The sequence below is a fragment of the Garra rufa genome, chromosome 20 (assembly GCF_049309525.1).
Source record: "Garra rufa chromosome 20, GarRuf1.0, whole genome shotgun sequence".
Classification (NCBI taxonomy): domain Eukaryota; kingdom Metazoa; phylum Chordata; class Actinopteri; order Cypriniformes; family Cyprinidae; genus Garra; species Garra rufa.
This window is the reverse complement of record NC_133380.1, coordinates 42004841-42025452: the sequence shown is the minus strand read 5'-3', so window position 1 is coordinate 42025452 and position 20612 is coordinate 42004841. Positions and strand designations below refer to the sequence as shown.

The 20612-nt window shown below is 36.8% G+C and overlaps 1 protein-coding gene and 1 long non-coding RNA gene across 3 annotated transcripts in view; both read left to right on the top strand.

The window, feature by feature from the left end:
- Positions 1-221: 221 nt before the first annotated feature.
- On the top strand, positions 222-2999 carry LOC141294225 (uncharacterized). Of its 2 annotated transcripts, XR_012340902.1 has the most exons (5): positions 222-653; positions 888-984; positions 1254-1339; positions 1618-1707; positions 2500-2999. It is a non-coding gene; the product is annotated as an uncharacterized lncRNA (long non-coding RNA). The 2 variants fall into 2 exon arrangements; XR_012340901.1 differs by having other exon boundaries at positions 222-984.
- Positions 3000-10562: 7563 nt separating this feature from the next.
- Positions 10563-20612, top strand: part of LOC141293558 (receptor-type tyrosine-protein phosphatase gamma-like) — a 91171-nt gene continuing 81121 nt past the window's right edge. Inside the window, exon 1 of the mRNA XM_073825579.1 lies at positions 10563-10665. Within this exon, the coding sequence (XP_073681680.1) occupies positions 10563-10665 (103 nt within the window). The remainder of the gene's footprint in view (positions 10666-20612) is intronic.

The window sequence follows — 20612 nt, the reverse complement described above, 5'->3', positions numbered from 1 at the left end:
AAAAAAGAATGTTTTTCACTCTACCATCAAGAAATTTTAACCAAAGTATGTTATAGACTTCTCATTAAGACCCTAGAGAATTATATCAACTTGTGGAAAATGGGCATCCGATGACCCCTTTAAAACAAGCAAAAGTATCTGACAGTGGGGTAAGAAAAATAATTTTAAATCAAAGGCTAAACAAGATTATTTTCCTTGGCCCATTAGTAGATACACTGTAACCGATTTTTGTAATTTGAACAGTATTTTACTGTAATATCTACAGTAAGATACTGTAAAATGTATATACAGTATTTTACTGTAAACTGCAAAGGATTATGGGAAAATATATGATCACTACTGTAATTCTCCACTACTGTAAATCCGTTTACAGTAGTGAACTTGCCCGCGAAAAATTGACCAATGGCAAGGGAGATTTTTTTTTTCTCCTGTTGAGAGGAAGTGGCGGTAAAAAGGACAAAAGAGAAATGTTGCATCAATAACACGACAAAAAGGTTAGTATATTATTTCTGTTTTATGAAAAACTGAACAATTTTAATTTGTTTTCACTTGTTAACAGCAAACTAACAATATTCATCGTGTTTTTCATGTCGGTAGCCTTTTTTTTCTGACTGGCGGCCGGGGCGCCGCCATAACGGTGAAAACATGGACTGGTGAGTAAATTAAGGTGACCTATATTAGTCGAAATAAACTTTATTTAAACTGAGAAACACGTTTGTATATTCGGCTGCCCTTTAATGCAAGTTAGTTCGTCTGACGAGCCCTTACTCAAGCTTAACAGCAAACTGAGGTGAAATACTGAGGTAAAGTGCGTTAAGCAACACCACTGTTTCTGTGGAGATTTTAAACTGTATTTTCAAGCCCTTCTTTTGCTTGTCATTTTCAAGTTTCTGGTCTGGATGTCGTCTGTAACGTCGGAGCGCGGAGGTGTATTTTGGATCTTCTTCTGTGAATGACTGCCATAGTATCGACGATAATGAACTGGTAAGCTAATAATGTCAGTAAGCCGAAGTTGACAAACTTAACGTTAGTCACAGAGCAGCATAATATCTTTTAAACGCTGCCTCTTTATAGCTGGCAAGGTAATTCTCTTCAAATGATGTTTAAGTAAGAAATGTGTGTATGAATGTCGTATGTAACTTTATAGACGGTCCCTTCAGTGACAGACGTGACATAAACAGCGCGCTAACATGAAACACTGAGGTAAAACTGAACACCGCGGTTAACTGCATCTTTTGTGTTTTATTTTCAAGTTTGTGGTCTCGTGGTCATGTCGTCTGCATCGGAGGTGTATTAGAGTCTTTTCTGGTGATTGCCGTCGTCGCGGTGCAAACAACAGGTGAGCTTCCCCTTTCATCAATTTAACTAAGTTAATGTTAACGTTACTAATTTAGCCAAATTAGCCACAGGCTGCTGTTCTCCACTGACTTGCAGAACAGGTTAACCTTTTAAAGAGAGTAACGGGCTAGCAATATATTAATATAACAAGTTTTGCTAATAAATATTATAAATGTTTATTTTATTAAAAATGTAGATTTTATTACTGTACAGTAGTTGTCTTTTCTGATCATAAACTATAGTAACACTAAAAGGGTGTTGTGTCACTGTCTGTTACAGGAGATTTCTCCAAGCACTAACTGGATGCTGACCATCAGGGGCAGAATCATCATACAGCCAGCTGTCCATTTTACAGACATGCAGAATCAGGTAACCCAAAACATTTTTGTTTTACATTGCATTTACATTCATGCATTTTTCAGATGCTTTTATCCTAAGCAAGTTATATTGTATTTAAAGTACACATTTGAAAGGTATTTATTTCCGGGGAATGTTTTTTATTACCATGTCTTGTCACATCAAGATTGAGTTTGCATGCACATTAAAATTATTTCTATTAAACCAGCATTTAAACAGCAAAATGCAGCTGCTTCAGGTATCTTTAACTTACTGTAACCTTTAAATTCATAATAGCAATCTTACCGTCTGTCAATTTACATTATTGTTACTGTAAAGCAACAATTAGAGATTTTTAATCATAGTAGGCTTATTATATGCACAGACTTTCTAGGAAACACACGTTTAGAATGTTTATATGAACAGATTAGTTAGCATTTAGCATGGTCTGTGGCAGACTTTTGAGTGTCAGGGCAACAAAATTCAATAAACAAGAATGTAATATTAAGTGATTTAAATCATGAAGAAAGTATTGTCTTTGTGCTCCATTTAGTAAAAACGGTTCTTAACAAAGCCATGTTGTGCATCTCTGCACACAGCAGTGTTTCATTACTGAATGAATTTACCTTTTTTAAACACCTAGAATCAGTGACTTACTGACCCATTCATAAAATTCTTTATAAAAAATTTCAAGAAAAAGTTTCTTCAGTTTTTTTTCTTACTACTGCGTTCGTATGTAGTATATCATTTTTTTTTAAATGCATACAGCACCAAGTTTGACAGTTGAGGCAAATTCTTTAAACACTGTTTTTCTTGTGCTTGCAGGTTTGTTCAGACAGTCAACCTTTGTGGCAGCAAATGCATTGACAGTCACAGATCAGATGGACTTCTGGAAAGAGGGTGCAAACAACAAGCATCAGCCTGAATCCCATTCTGCCGTTTCTCATCAGAGAGCTTGTCAACTTTGACTCAAAACTACTAAAATTTAACACAACACAAACACATTTTTACTGTATGATTTTATTTTATTTACACTACCAGACAAAGCTTTTGAACAGTAAGATTTTAAATGTTTTTAAAGAAGGTCTCTTCTGCTCACTAAGCCTGCATTCATTTGATCCAAAGTACAGCAAACACAGTACACTTTTGAACCATTTTTATTATTTAAAATAACTGTTTTCTTTTTGAATATATTTTAAAATGTAATTTATTGCTGTGATCAAACCTTAATTTTTAGCATCATTACTGCAGTCACATGATCCTTCAGAAATCATTCTAATAATTTGATTTTCTGCTCAAAAACTATTATTATGATGTTGCTGAAATTATTATAATGCTAAAATAAATTTTTTTTTCAGGTTTCTTTGATGAATAGAATTTTCAGATAAACAGCATTTATCTGAAACACAAATAGTTTGTAACATTATGAATGTCTTTATTATCACTTTTGATCAATTTAAATCATCCTTGCTAAATAATATCTTTCTATTCATCAAAGAATCCTGAAAAATCTAAAAATTAAATAATGTTTATCAGCATACTAGAATGATTTCTGAAGGATCATGTGATACTGAAGACGAGTAATGATGCTGAAAATTCAGCTTTGATCAAAGGAATAAATTAAATTTGGATCAAATTAATGCAGGCTTGGTAAGCAGAAGAGAATTCTTTAAAAAAATCTTAGTGTTCAAAAACTTATGACTGGTAGTGTACTTACTTATTTTTGCTTTTCAGTATGTGTATGTTTGCCATGATACAAAGTCTCTGTACTTTTAAAAAGAAAATGTTCAACAATTAAAAAGAATATTATCAGAACTAATGCTTATGAGTTATTGTGATTTTTATGGGTTGGGGTGGTAAAAATCTTGAATTACAGTGCTGTAGGTTAATTGGATTGTTTTTACAGGTAAAAAATGTTTAAAATAAATGAAAATAAACTCTATAGTACTGATACTGTAATTGAAAATACAGTAAAAATACTGTAATTGAAGATACAGTAAAAACACTGTAAATTAAATTACAGTAAAAATAATGTATATGAAATTACAGTAAAAATACTGTAAATGAAATTACAGTAAAAATACTGTAAATGAAATTACAGTAAAGACCTTTTAGTACTGTAAATGCACTTACAGTATTAATACTGTAAACATTTTTACAGTAACTTACTGGCATCCAGCTGCCAGTAAGTTACTGTAAAATTTACAGCAAACTTTTTACAGTGTATTTTTGCTTGTTTTAGGCAAAACTAACCAAATTTGGGTGATGTTTTTCAGGAAATATAACATAATATCTTAAGTCATTTTACTCGTCAAGTAAATGCATCCTGATTCAAGAATTCTTAGATATTTATACTAGAAAACAAGACAAAAATACTAAGGAAGAAAATCTTTTATTCAGTGCAGTGATTATATCTGGTGTTTGCTAAGGCTGCACTCAAGGTTTTAGGGTATTAAGGTAGGGCCACTTTTCCATCTTCCTCATGCTGCTTTTACACCGGGTTCAAGTTGGACATGTGAGTTCAGCACACTGACTAACAGAAAACCGCTTGGTTTAAAGTTCGGTGTGAGATTGGAAGCCTGCCAGTTTTTATTCTTATAGTATTTTTACAAAATAAATCTATTAAACAGAAATAGCACCTTAAGATAAATAAAGTAATATGGAAACAGTTAGCAGTTCTCAGTATCATTTCTTGCTCTTGGTGACAAGATAATATGGTTACCATGGTAATTTCTTTGTAAGGGAAACACGTTGGCCAAATCTGTCATTGGAGCTCTTGAATGATTTATCACCAGCTGAAAGCTGCTCTGCTGAAGCTGCAGTGAACTCCTGATGTTAGCCCTCAGCTGTAAGCATTGAAACAGGTTTGACACCTGTGATACCAGTTATCATGTCCCTTTATATTCTTCAAGTGTAAACCCATTAGCTGCACCTCTACAAGTCACCTTAGTCCGTCCGACAAGGAGAAAAGTAATTGATTCTCCTGACGCTTCATAATAAACACGTGAATCAGCCTAAAGGAGGTTAGCGGCATGCTAGCGAGAGAAAGCGGCCGTGAAAACCACACCGACGGCTTTAGATTTGGGTTGTTGAAATCCGGCCCTGTCCGTCCAGTGTCCCGCAGAGCTAAACCCCAGCCAAACACGCTCTAGCTTCAGTTCTAGCACCGAAGAGCGCTGCTTTAGCTGGAGTTAGCCTGTGCCAAATGGCTTTATTCTTCTCTCTCCCTCTCTGACACTCTTCAGAAAGCAGAACATGGTTAATTAAGCCGATCATCAGCATTGCTAATTAGCTGTGCCCTGTCAAGTCCTCAACACACATCTATTGGCAAGCATTGGAATTTTGTGTGTTCATCCATGAAATCAATGGAGGGAGCCTGGAGTGTGTTGAGATGGAGAGAAAGGAAGAGAAAGCAATGCGAAAGCGGTGTGTTTACTCCAGGACATTAAGAGGCTGTTAGTGGCTTTCACAGGGTTTGCTGGACTCTCTATTAATGGAGGATCCATTCACACTTCTGAAGAGATTTTTTTGGTTAAATTTTCCAAGATTATATGAAAAGGGATAGTTCACTCTCACAAAATAAAGATGCTGCCATTATTTGCTCACCCTCATGTTGATCCAAACCATTCATTCTTTTGTGGGACACAAGGTTCGTGTGTGTGTGTGTGTGTGTGTGTGTGTGTGTGTGTGTGTGTGTGTGTGTGTGTGTGTGTGTGTGTGTGTGTGTGTGTGTGTGTGTGAGTGTGTGTGTGTGTGTGTGTGTGTGTGTGTGTGTGTGTGTGTGTGTGTGTGTGTGTGAGTGTGTGTGTGTGTGTGTGTGTGTGTGTGTGTGTGTGTGTGTGTGTGTGAGTGTGTGTGTGTGTGTGTGTGTGTGTGTGTGTGTGTGTGTGTGTGTGTGTGTGTGTGTGAGTGTGTGTGTGTGTGTGTGTGTGTGTGTGTGTGTGTGTGTGTGTGTGTGTGTGTGTGTGTGTGTGTGTGTGTGTGAGTGTGTGTGTGTGTGTGTGTGTGTGTGTGTGTGTGTGTGTGTGTGTGTGTGTGTGTGTGTGTGTGTGTGTGTCCTGACAATGACAGTCAGTAGGGACCCTATTGAATGGACAAAAACAGTTGAAACAGCTTTTCTTTTGTGTTCCACAGAACAAAGAAAGTCATGTAAGTTTGATGAGTAAATAATGACAGAATCTTCGTTTTTGGTTGAACTACCCTTTAGCTACAGATGTAAGTGCTAATATGTCTTCAGTATTACAGGTATATTTGTAGCAATAGCCAAAAATACATTGTTTGGGTCAAAATGATTGATTTTCTTTTATGCCAAAAATCATTAGGATATTAAGTAAAGATCATGTTCCATGAAGAGATTTTGTAAAATTCCTATTATAAATATATTCAAATATATCAAAACTTATTTTTTGATTAGTAATATGCATTGCTAAGAACTTCATTTGGATCATTATAAGAATTTTCACATTTTTTGCCGAAATATTGTCCTATCCTAACAAACCACCCAACAATGAAAAGCTTTTTAATTCAGATTTCAGATGATGTATAAATCTCAATGTCAAAAAATTTACCCTTATGACTGGATTTGTGGTCCAGGGTCACATATTGAGTAAATCGGTGAAATTTTAATGCATTTTAATAGCAGTGAAATTTCATAAATTCTTTTCAGTATGAATGAAATATAATTGTAATGTTTCTTCTGTTGTAGCTTTTAAAAATGAATTACATAAATCACTTTATAATGCATTTTTATCCATACTAAAAACAGCATAGTCTTTAGTAAGAGAACAAAACATTTATTTACTTATTTATTAGATTTTTTTTTTAGAGATATATTCATTTTTTTTTAAGTTACAAGTTATCAAGTACCATTAAAATATTTTTTGTAAAATTAACTATGATGTTATATTAGTGCCAAAAACTTATTTAGCCTTTTCCTTATCTCACACACTTTTGAGACTGAATTTTATTGATAAACATGAATATGTACGCCTATTGATGAGCCATTACAGCATAAAAATTGATCACTTTTTTGATCTAAAAGTGAAAGTTTAAATGGACCAAGAGTGCGTTGTATAAAGATTTTGAATGCGTTATGAATGCATTATTTTAAATTGAAAATGTAAAAAACAAAAAGCAGGACACATCACTGGATATTACTGGTTGCCGTAGAATATTTTAGTTATAAAACAGTTGGCAATTATTCAATTTTTGGCTACTTACATTTTACACTGTTACCACTGTATCAGGTTAAATTCATCTTCAGCTTCTGTGAAGAGTAAAGACTGCCTTATACTGTATGTTGTGATTGGCTATTTCTGGTGTCATTTTAGATTAAACTCATTCTGGTATGAGGTTTCCAAGTTCAGCAAGGTGCACTGGATCAAATATCCCGTAAATTCTAATAATAAAAAATATAATAAAATGGTATTTTTAGTATTATTAATTTATGGTGTAGTGATACTAACAGCTCTGTTCTTTTGTGAAAACTCTTTTGACTGTTCTTTGTCTTGTTGCGTTCTCCTTCCTTTGTTCTTTCCGTCCCACCCCCACACACATTAAATATAGGCGACGTACAGGTAATGTATTTAGCCTCAGCGCCGAGCAGAAAGAGACGTGTGTCATGTCCTCATCCTCCTAAATTGCTTTCATGCTTAATTGTGTGAAGTTGCGTGCGTGCGAGTGCTCTTTCTCTCTGGCTCGCTGGAGTCTGTGGCGCTGTCATCCTCACTAAAGCGACAAGCAGAAAATTAATTAATCCATCTCTGGTAATAGCACCTCTGCATTTAGCATCCAGCTTTCAGCGCTGAGGCTCTGTAGGGTTGAAGCATTCTGCCTTAAATTGAATCAAAGAATCTTTCCTCGCTTCTCCCGCTGTGGCGCGTTTAAAGGAGCTTTTCAGTCGTGGTTCATTGGAACATAAGAGTCAATTTAGCAGCAGGTGACAGTGCGAGAATCAGGGTCACCCGCGAGACAGGAGAGACACAGTGCCCACTCACCTATGAGGCGCGTCACACTCCACAGCCCTGCATCCAAACCCGGTGAGCTTCCGTGCCACTTACTGCCTAGACAGCTGCTATCTGAGGGAACGTCTTCATCCGAATGGAGTGGTAGTGACAACGTGCAGAATGTGCAGCACAAAATAGCATTATTTCCAACTGAGATTGACATGTAGCTCAGCCAGCCACGCTTAGAATAAAAATACATAGTGTACACGCAAATATGGGCTGACAACTGTGTATGTTTAATTAGAATGAAGTAGGGCTGGGTGATAGGACCAAAAACATGATCACAATATTTTTTTTTATTTTTAAATATCATACAATATTTACATTTATCACAATATAAATGTACCTTTAATGAGGAAGGAAATGCTTTCCGCAGTTGAATGAATGTAAACCGAACTATAAACTTCATAGAGTAGCTACCTATGAATTTAAGGCCTCATGACATCCATTTTACTTTTCCCCAAATTCTGGGTTTTTCTTTTAATTTTTTCTTTATTCTGTGCTTTATGATATAATACATATTTATATATAATACAGTCATAAGTAGCACAGGTATATTTGTAGAAATAACCAACAATACATTGCATGGGTCCAAATTATAATTTTTTATTTTATGTCAAAAATCATTAGGATATTAAGTAAAGATCATGTTGCATGAAGATATTTTTCAAATTTCCTATTGAAAATATATCAAAACTTATTTTCTGATTTGTGATATGCATTGCCTAGAACTTCATTCAGACAACTTTAAAGGCAATTTTCTCAGTATTTTGAGAAATATTTTCAGATTCCAGATTTAAATAGTTGTCCATCAGCCAAAAATTGTCCTGTCCTATCAAACCACGCATCAATTTAAAAAAAATAAAAACCTTTATGACTGGTAATTGTGGTCCAGGGTCACAATTATCATCAAAAAAGGTATCTAATGAAATTAATTAATAAAACAAACAATTTAATAAAAAAAAAACTCATCAAACCAAGGCACTCAAAAATCTTCTTAGTAAGAATAAAAAGCCTTTATTCACATGGCTTTACAATTAAAAACATATAACATGCACCGTTGCCTTCATCAGGGTGTCGGTTTGCAAACACACTCAGAATCCATTTAAACAATCAATTTATCACATGACATGGTCACCTGATTAGGTATCAAGACAACACAGAGACATACTTTTCTCAATTATAATCCTACCCAATAAATGAGTTTATAATAATTCAAATGAAAAAAGAAAATAACCTATAAATATAAATTTCAATAGAATTTTGAAAAAGTACAAAAAAAAAAAAAACACAATTACATAGAAAACATTCAGATCAGTTACAAAAAAGGAGAAAAACCCAATTCTCCATTTAAACCTGGGAATTGAGTTGCTTTCAATGTATAAATCCAAAAGGACTCTCTCTGTTGTAACCTTTTTATTCTATCTCCTCTCCTACTTGACCTCGGAACATGCTCAATACCCACTATTTTCAATGTCCTGGGATTACCATGATTTTTATCTCTGTAATGTAAGGCCATGGGGTAATGTGGATTGCAGATTCGTATAGCATTTTTATGTTCTGCCAATCTCAGCTTCAATTTCCTTTGTGTCATCCCTAAGTAGAAACAACCACAAGGACAATCTAACCGATACACCACAAATGAAGTACTACAGTTAATGAATGAATTTATCTTAAACTCACGTCCTGATGTTACGTCAATGAATGTGCTTATCTTCACCATATTCTCGCAATGATTGCAGTTACCACATCTGTAATTTCCTCCATTTGGACCTACTGTAACCAAGTATTTAACCTTCTAGAGGGAAGATGACTTCTCACCAGTTTATCTTTAAGAGTTGGAGCTCTTTTAAACACAATAGAAGGAGATGTAGGTAGAACTTGGGGATCACTCATCAAGATTTCCCAATTATTTTTTACAATTTTCTTGATTTTATTAGCCTCCGTACTATATTGTGTAACAAAATAAACAGAATTCTCAGAATTACTTGATTTTTGCCTTTGCACCAATAATTCTTCTCTACTGACATTTTTTGCTTTATTGTATGCTTTATATATGACACTATTTGTATATCCGCGTTCTTTAAATCTTTGGATCATATCTTGCGCCTTGATTTCAAAATCCTCTTCTTTATCATAAATTCTTTTTAACCTCTGAAATTGGCCAAAAGGGATGTTATCTGTCAACCATGGGGGATGGGAGCTATCTGCTCTTAAGATAGTATTTCTATCAGTTTCTTTTCTAATTATATTTCTAAATATATTTAAATCCAAAAAATTAATTTGAGTAAATGAAAAATCCAAACTCAGCTTCAAATGTACATTGGTAGTATTTAAGTATGAATGAAAAGCTAACAAACCTTCCTCTGAGCCTGACCAAATCAAAATGACATCATCTATAAACCTTCCCCACCACACAATGTTCGCAAGGTATGGATTGGAATCCGAAAATACAAATCTTTTCTAGAAATAAATTAGCATAATTAGGGGAAAAACAAGCACCCATTGCTGTACCCCTAATTTGTTTATATAACTGATCTTGAAACAAAAAAATTATTTTTCAGTGTCCATTCTGCTAGTTGTAAAATTAAGCAAGCTGGTGGTTTCTCTAAAGGTGATCTCTTTAACAATGTAATCACTCTTTTAAAATGTAATTTAACAAAAACTTGTTTTTTTTTTTTGGTCAAAATGTTGCACAGCAAAATGTGTATATTAAAACATGAATGAAACAAATATCTTGGATGTATGATGTTACTTTGAGAAGCACATGTTAGTATACAATAGCAATATATTTCTGTCATAATTTCTTCAAGTTAAACCCGACTTTATGTCGGCAGTTTGAGTATCAGTGTGTATTTGATGGTAGGTTTGCGCAAATGAAACATGAAAACACCATCAGAGACAGATCAGAGCAGCTGCGGAGATGAAGTTCATGTGTTCATGTGCTCATATATTGAGATGACAGATGCAGAAACTATAACCGAAAGTATATATCAGAGCAAATAGTATAGTTTCTTGATATTCCCTCCACCATCATGGATCAAAATGCTGTTTAGGAAGGCAGCTCACATTTTGAAGTGCATGTTGTCTTTTGCTGTCTTTCTACATCCATCATTCTGTCAATTTCACATTTCTGGCTCATTTGCGGCCTTTCGTTTTCTCCTATCATATTTTTCTGTCAGAGAAATACATTTTTGTTAAGAAAATATGTACATCCACAAACATCCCTCGGACATCCATTCAAACTCTGCGCTACTTATGCATGTTTCAAAGCGTCTGCTGAATTTTCATGCGTTAGACTGATGTACCCCCACTGTATTTGCATTTAATATATCATATCCTTCAAAAAATCTCAAATATGAGTTTTTTTTTTTCTGAAGCGTAGGGGAAAAGGCAGCTGTTCCCACACTTCCTAGATTCCCTTCAGGCTTAGAACCTGAAAAGTGTCAACATTATCTCTGAGCTCTATAATTTACAGGCGCGTGTTGCTGTGATGTCAGCGGCTGGGCCGAGAGAGGGGCTGTCAGGCGGTGGCGGTGAGGTTTGATAGGAATCGGCAGGCAGATTATGGATGTGGCATTTGGGGTCCTGGAAGAGCCCCGCTTCTCGTCCGCTTTATGGCCGCCGCAGCCGCCGTGCTATTGTGTGTCAAATCTATCGGCCTCTTTGACTGACGGCATTAAAGGCCCACGGTGCTTTTCACCTGACAGTCAAGCTTCATTTGTTGTCCCACACTCTTGTTGTCTCTCTCTTTCGCTTTTACCTGATTGCTCACATGTCTTCACCTCTTTTTCCCCTCCGTTCGTCCCTGCTCTTCTGTGTTCTTCATTTGTCACATTGGTTTGTCACTCTCCTCCCACAGTCCTCGTTCCCCGAAGAGACGCCTCACAGTGTGCCAAATGCATTAGTAATTTCCCTCTACTGCTGGGGAACGACACACACGCACACTCTCTTCACACAACCAGCCCGTAATAAGCTTTCGCAGAGTGTCTTCAAACAGCGAACCCAAATGAACATAGGATGAACATGTCAACCCTTGCTGATATTTGGCCTGGGATTTCAATCAAGCCTTGCTCATGCCAACAGCATCCATAAACAGTAACGACAGATCAAAAGAAGCCACACAAATTGATTAGTGTCTGTGGGCCTCGGAGAAGAGAGAGGAGAAATGAGATCATAAACGCTTGTGTAATGATCCATATTTAGTGGGTGGGGGTATTGTAGGAATGCCTCAAGGCTCGCTCCTCGGCCCCCTGCCGCTTTCGTTCTGCTCCTGCCACGGATCGTCCCAAGTGAGCCGACGCTCCATAACGTCCATGCGCGTGCAAGGACGCCTAGGCCTAAAATGTGAAAGCGTACATGTGTAGGATAGCAACCGGGAGACATTTAGTCCAGTAGCTCAGATGACAATTCAGCAGGTCAATGCGATTCATTGAGATTTTCGTGTCAGAACTATAGATGTCAAAATTACCAATTTTTGTTATTAGATCTGTATCGGTAGCACAGAAATCAACCAATCTGTTGTGGGACTGTAAGGTGGCTACTTTGAAAAGAAATGGACACACTCCAGAACGATTTTCCTGCATTATTAGTTACTGAGCAACTCGTTTAATTATGTTTTGTAGCAGCAAGGACACATTTTGATTTCATTAGTTGCTCTTGAATGACTTCCATGCTGGGATTCTCCAAGGTCTGGATGAAATGGGATATTTTAGGCTGGCATCTTTATCTGTTTCCATGTCCTTGTTGCAAGAGCTTTGGGAAAAGAAAAAAGGAGGCATGCTGGCAGCCCAGCAGGAGTTCAGTTTGGATTTGAAATACGGGTCTGGCCTCATTGTCATTATTCCCCACACAGATATTGACAAACTGTATTTGTACTGTTTAAGGAGACGACTCTTTTTGCTCGTCTTGTTTGAGAGCGGGCGAAAGGCCACGGGCCAGAGCATTGGCTGAAGTTCACGGCTTTATAGATCGGCGTGTTTGCCATGTGAAAAATAATCTCTACCCGAGCGGAGTCGTGCCTTTGGGGAGAAGCGAGGGTAGGCACACGAACGCGAGGGAAGAGGGAGCCAGAGGGAGGGAAATTTGTGTAACACCTCAGTCATAGCGCTCCAGTACTTAGCAAATCAAACAAAGGACCTGAGCCTGAAGAGAAATCAATGGAGGCGAGAGAGGTGCATTCATCAGGGCGACGCGGCATCGGGAAGACAGCCGGCGCGGGGCTGGGAGGGAGGCCGGGACGGGAACAATACTAATTGTAGAAGTGGAGAAAGAGCTCGGCTGATAGATGGTGTGGAACCTCGTCGTGATTGGGCTCTAACGGATGATGTGTCTACAGCCATTGACTGATGCCCGAGGGCTCCTGTATTACTCAAACACTCTCCCACTGTAGGAGTAACTCTTAATTCTTTCTTCTGTGGCTTCTTTTTGTTTCTAGCCTCTTTTTGTCTACTCATCTGTATTTTAGAGTTACTAGATCTTCCCGTTTTCCAAGGACAGTCCCTTTTGTTGTTTTTTTGTGTTCAGAAATCACCTTATTTGTCACTGCATGTTCAAAGCAGACCCAGAGAGTGAATTAATACCAAGAACTACCGCATAGTGGTTATCTCCTCAACTGTGCCGCACAGAGGACACGACTGATAGCTTGTTTCTTCTACTTTGGCCATTACTATCAGTAGGCCTTTACTGTTATGTAATCAAACATAACGCATAAATGATAATAACAGAAAGTTCACTAAGATGAAATTGACTGTTGAACAAGAACTGTCCCCAGTTTTAATTTCTGAAATTTGCCTCCCTGGCAGACCAAAGCTACTGAATGAAAGCACATAAATTTGGTTTCTGTGTGTCTCATTATGGCCACGGTGTCTCTGCAGGGACTGTAAATGAAGTGTTAATCTTTCCACTCATCAATCTCTGAGTGAACCCCAGAGAGCGAGTCTGACTCGTTCCTATGAAACTGATGACTGGCACTTTCCCTTGTTTTGAGGAATAAGCTTCGGCTAAATTACGTTTTAATGGATCACACATCCCAAGTGCAAGGTTCAATCCATTGCTTGACGATTGTAGCACGGACAGCCAACAGCTTTGATTTATGAAGCATTTGGGATCGAGTTCAAAGTTGAAAGGATTGAAAAAGGCAGTGAATGGCTATTCTCTATAAGAGTTGTAGTGGAGTAATTTAGTCGTTTTGCAGCTGAGGAACTGATCGTGATTTGTGTGTTTTGTTTGATTGTCAAAAAGCCCAGATGGCATTGTGTGATGGTGTATCCTTCGGCTTGTGCAGTAAATCCAGCAGGATTTGTTTGTGTAAGACCCCGATGATTCTTCTAAACATCTTCCACCAACTCTCTGCCACTGAGAGTTTGTTTTTATGAGACCTCAGTGAGAGTACATGAAGTCCAGTGAGCATCATATTCTACACCCAAATCACCCAGCGGACGTCCTGTGGGCTGCTTCCGGCCCATCAGCTTTTATTTTGTGGCTTCCAACTTGCTTAGTTGTATGTATATTATAATTACTTCCCAAAAGTCACATGAAGAGGCATTGCACATGTTTTCACTTTTCTAGTAAATATAAAACCTAATTTTGCATTTTTTTAATAATTGTTTTTTTTTCTAGCAATTGGAGCTTTATAGTATATTTGTATGTTTATAGTATACAATTGTGATTTTATTTTACATCTTTGTACCTTAACTCTGAATATTAGTACTTTGAAGGTGTATAGGTGTATATTAATACATACAATATATATTTCAGTACCTTTTTTAAGGGTATTGCCTCAGAAATTTTATACTTTTCTAAGATTTGGATTTAAAAGTGTGACTTTATATATATATATATATATATATATATATGTGTGTGTGTGTGTGTGTGTGTGTGTGTGTGTGTGTGTGTGTGTGTGTGTGTGTGTGTGTGTGTGTGTGTGTGTGTGTGTGTGTGTGTGTGTGTGTGTGACTTTCTCTGACATTTACCTGTATTCTTTATACTTTAGGGCAAAAACAAGCTTCCATATCAATCTGTAGCCACAATAACAAAATAATTTGAATGTGATAGTGTGTTCTTATTTCTGATTGTGTAAAAATAGATTCATTCACACTTCTGATGTTGCCTGTTCTCAGTTAATTTGCGATATAGACTCTACTTGTGATACCCACAATCTTTTTGGACAGAAACCAGTAAAAAGATTGAATTGGGTTCTACTTTGTAAAACTTTTATTACCTGTGTTTCTGCCAGTTCTAGTACCAGTTGAACTTCTAAAAGTAAAGACATAACTCTGCATGTTTGATGCTTCTGACTTTAACTATTTTATCAAGATGAAAGATAGTTGTTTTTAAGAATAATCCAGTCAAATGTACTCTACAAGGTGAGCTGAACTGTAAGCTCAGATGCTGTACTGCTCTAAAGCTCTGATAAGGTTTGTGAATGGCGTTATGGGGAATAATTTTGCTTTGTTTTGACTCAGGGTCAGCATGTGAAATGTTTCTGAAGGTTAGTACTAAATAAAGAATTTGGTAATGATGTCCTGTAAGAAGCAAGCTGAGGAAAGCCCTTGGTCCTGGAGGTGGGGCGGTCTATGAGGAACTATGAGGAAACTGGACAACAGAGAAATAATTAAGCAACACAATGGAAAGAGCGGCTGATCTTAACTCACGGTGCATGCTTTCCTATGACATCAAACCTGAAAACTGATGTATAGACAGATGTAAAACCAAGTTTTTTTATAAATATAATGAGATTAATAAGTTAGTAAAAGTGTGACATTCTTACACTCTTAAAATAAAGGTGCTTTAAAAGGTGCTTCACAGCGATGCCATAGAAGAACCATTTTTGGTTCCACAAAGAACCATTCAGTCAAAGGCTCCATCTCTTTCTTACCGTTTTTATAATCTGTAAAACTTTCTTTCACCACAAAGAATCTTTTGTGAAACAGAAAGGTTCTTCAGATATTCAAAGGTTCTTGATGGAACCATTTAGACAAAAAATGTCCTTCTATGGCATCGTGAAACACCTTTATTTTCAAGAGTTTAGGAGTCAGTGTGAGCAATGTTTCCATCATTATAGTTATTGATAACTAGGGTAAAACACAGAGCATAATTTTCTGCTTATTAAAACAAATCCTGATGAAGGGGTTAACCGAATGACTGCTAAATGTAAAAGCACTTTTATCTTTTAATTAAAACCACTAAAACTCAGTGAAGAGGGGAGCTGAGACATGGCTCTCTGCGTCTAGGTGAAAGACGATTAGCTTGTTTTATTTAGCTGTTTCTGTGGCATAAACTGTAACTAATGGCTTTGGCTTTCAGAACGGCCAAAGCATGTTTAATTAGAGAGCTGTACGCTCAATGCTAAACTCCTGATCTGACATTTGATAAACTATCAATCATTCATACGCTCAGTAATTAATCAACTTAAAAAATGTCACTGCACAAATGGAAGAAATCAGAGCTGATCAGTCTAAGCTAGTTTTAGACATGGTTTTAGAAGATTCCAGCTCTTGCCTATGAAGGTTTTCTCACCAGGTCATCAGAAATCAAGAAATAACCCCCATGGCAAACGTCTTCTCATTAATAACCGTGTCCTTTTGATTTTAATTGCTCCAGACATTCTGGAACTTGCTCTTAATGTTTTCTTAAAGAGCTTTCAATGAAGTAGCCCGCTGTTATGAGGGTTTGCAGATCTCCCTTGAGCAAAGATGCAGAAAGCTAAAGGGTTGTTAATGGACCGGCGACTTGCGCTCATTTTCTGATTATTGCCCGCTGTCTCCTCCCCATTCTGTTCTGCTTTTATAGTCTAAAATTATCTCCGTCCTCTTGAAATGGAACATTATCTATTTTTGAATGGTAAATTAGCGAAGATCAGATGTAGCCACTGGTCACAATTGGCCAAAACAGACGTCTCTAACAGCATGCGTGACATTAGAGCTCCAAAGTGCTTTTCTCCTCCTTAAATTGAAGTGTATTTATGAAGCTTTCATGTATTTTGGGACAATCTTAATCATGGAGATAATAACGTGTCTCTTGTCATTTTTAATAGAGGAGGAAAGTAATCTCATCATCGGCCAGACAAGTTTCAAAGAACTCTGGACTAATGGACAGCACTGGACTGAGCTACAGAAATTTACATTTAATTTGGAGATTAAAACATGTGTATATATATATATATACATATTTTACAAAAGTCCAAAAAACTGCAGCATTAGAGTTTGACATTAAAAATATGTTTTAAGCAAAACAATATGATATTTACAAGCAGTAATGGAGGCATAGGTTGGAAAAACATCTCTAGAATTGAAACCCGGTCGCGTTTGTTGTTCAATAAATGATTTTTTTTTTTTTTTTTTTTTTTTTTTGCCAAGGGGACCTGCTTGGATATTTATTGGAGTTTTCTCTCTCCAGCCTGCTTTGTTTTTGATTTCGCCGATGTTTTCTTTTCCTCTGTAACTCGGTTAAATCCGTTTGAAGCATTGTTGGAATTAAATTTTCCCTCTTTGCTCAAGGGGCTTTCATTATCTTTTATTTATCGCAAAATAAGGGAAAATCTCAGGACAATGTCACTATATCAAACAATAGAGAGTGAAAACAGAATGCAATCGAAAGGAAGGTCTGGTGAGTCTGGCAACTTCAAGGATTTTATTCTAATATAAGAGACTGTGTTCCTCTAATGAGCGGTTTGGCTGCTCGCAGTAATGTAGTTAGCGTTTGCATTCGTTCCGGCCTCTGACACGTTCCTGGTGTTGAATTCGGGCTTCTTAAAATGTGTTCTGCTTAAAGGAAGTCATGCAACACTGTGAAATTTTAATAACGGAGTGGATTTTTTCTTAAGAAAAAAGAACTTTACAAGGTTTGCTCAATAAACAATGCATCTGAAGCTCGGTGCCTCACTGAAAGTCTATTAAGATTATGAAGTATTCTTTAAGAGCCTAAAGTTTTAACTTCATCAGGTCAATGCTTTCTTTATATACGCTAAAACATTTCTCCTGCTGCGGCTTTAACGCCACCTACGTAACACACTTATGCTCAATCAGTCATTCAGAATATGGTAGATACTCTACAGAATATGTTTTTGTTACATAAATGCAGCATTCATGACTATTTATGTTGTTTGTTTTAAGTTGTTATTCTTGTAAACAGGAGAATCAGAGACTGCATAGTAATTTGCATTACATTATTCACTCCAAGTGTTTACTTTGCTGGTTATTCAAGTACATCATTTTGAGTGAGTTATAAGACACTACACCAGTATTAGCATACTGTCGTTATACCACATGACTGTTAGCACTTGCTACATTTATTACCTTATCATTTCTTACTTATCCACCTTAGTTTTCTCGTAAAAGCAGGCCATTTGTAAATTGAATGTGTCTGGCTTCCGGTCTCATCTGTGTCCAGTTATTTTTTAGCTGTACAAAACAGCTTGTTTTGCTGCTTGATATTGCAAATTGGTGTCTTACCATATTTGTAGGTTGGCTTGAGAAACCCAATGTATTGAAATGCTATTTCAACTATTATTTTTCTGACTGCTGCTGCTCCTAGAACTTTGACTCTCCAAACTCCAAACTCAGGCCAGATCTTCAGACTGATCTGACTCCAGCTGCTGGATCTTTTCTAAGTGATCGGACTTACGGTTTTCCTAAAAATGAGGATTAAAGCTGCAAAATCCCATAGACTTACATTGAGGGAATGTCCAAATGATCAACACTATTCAAACTCCAACTGTCAAAACTCCCACAATCCCTTGATCTATCTATCTATCTTTCTATCTATCTAACCAAGCCTAGCAACTAGAATCATGTTAGTGACATGCCAATCAGGCTAGAAACCTGCTAGTAACTTGCTAATCATGCTAGCAACAGGCTACTAATGCTAACATCATGCTAGCAACATTCTAATCATGCTAGCAACATTCTAGTAACAGGCTAATCATGTTGAAAACATGCTAACAACATGCTAATCATGCTAGTAACATGCTAATAACTTGCTAATCATGCTAGAAACATGCTAACAACATGTTAATCATGCTAGAAATATGTTAACAACATGTCAATTAGGCTAGAAACATGCTAACAACATGTTAATCAGGTTAGAAACATGTTAACAAGCTAGTAACTTGTTAATCATGCTAGTAATGCTAACATCATGCTAGATACATTCTAATCATGCTAGTTACATGCTAGTAACATTCTAATCATGTTAGAAACATGTTACAAACATTTTAACAACATGCTAATCATGCTAGTAACATGCTAATAACTTGCTAATCATGCTAGAAACATGTTAACAAGCTAGTGACTTGTTAAACATGCTAGCAACATTCTAATCATGCTAGCTACATGCTAGTAACATTCTAATCATGTTAGAAACATGCTAGAAACATTTTAACAATATGCTAATCATGCTAGTAACATGCTAATAACTTGATAAGCATGCTAGAAACATGCTAACAACATGTTAATCATGCTAGCTACATGTTAGTAACATTCTAATCATGTTAGAAACATGCTAGAAACATGTTAACTTCATGCTAGAAACATGCTAGTAACTTGCTTATCATGATAACAATAGGCTACTAATGCTAAAATCATGCTAGCAACATTCTAATCATGCTAGCTACACGTAACATTCTAATCATGTTACAAACATGCTAGAAACATGTTAACAACATGATAATTATGCTAATCAGGAAAAAATATTTTCTTGTTTTAGAAAAAAAAAGAAACAAGTTAAAATTAAGTGAGTTTTTGCTTAGAACAAGCTAAATAATCTGCCAATGGGGTATTTCAAACAGAAAACAGGATTATTTTTCTTACCCTGTTGGCAAATTATTATGCTTGTTTCAAGCAAAAACGCACTTAATTTCAATTTGTGTCTTCTGAAAACAAGACAATAATTTGTACTCGTCTAGACAATCCTTCCTGATTTAAGATATTTAGATATTTTGGCAGGAAACAAGAAAAGCATTTCTGCACTGTTCACGTCCCACAAAAGGTAAGTTTTCTAAAAAAAAAAAAAAAAAAAAAAATGCACATTCATATGAAACCACTACATCATGAAATAGCTAGATTTTCTCATGAGGGTTGTTAATATCAACATTTATTACATGTAAGTATTTATTAGCATTTATCTTTATTGCGCACTAGAACTGTTTTGCCTTTGCGTTCCTCGCCCTTGTTTTCAGCAGAGTCAGCACAGAAGCATCTTTCCTTCTCTTCTGTTGCGTAAGAGATTGTGGGAAATATTAGCCAAAGAAGTCTTGAGAAAATCCAATAATAGCATTTCATCTGGGTACCTTTGGCATGCTATTTCCAACGCATGTGATCTGGGACACGCTAATTCCAATCTTGCCTGTAATTTAGGATGGATAGCATGCGTATTGGGCTGCAGACATTGTCTGTAATGTAATACGGCCACCCCTGGGCTCCCAGAATACCGCCGCCATGAGCTGTGGATGACACGAAGACGACATTAGGTTTGAGTGAGGAGTATGAGAGGCGTGAAATCTGTCTTTTCATGAGACTGAGGCAGGGCTCTGTGTGGAAATATATCTGACTCTTTGAGAAAGTGTCTGTTTTTTTTGTTTATGTGTGTGTGCGTGTCGGGTCTATTGTGGGCCAGCGTGAAATGTTCTCTGACAGCGTGTGGATCTCCAGTTGCTCCTGACAGCTTTTCCTCATGGGCTTCGAGTCCCACTGGGTTTACAGCCAGTCTTCTCTTCTTGCCTGGACACACACACACAAACATAAACACACGCCACATCTAATTAACACAGCGCAACACTCCACCAGACAAGCTACTCTTACCCTGTCCACCTCTGCACTTCAAACAGCCCAGCGCTAACGTCGCACAGCGTCCGTCAGAACCAAGGTGACTGTTTCAGAGACAGACAGATTGACTGTGTTCATGCAGTCAGATTGAGCTCTCTGAAGTACAACC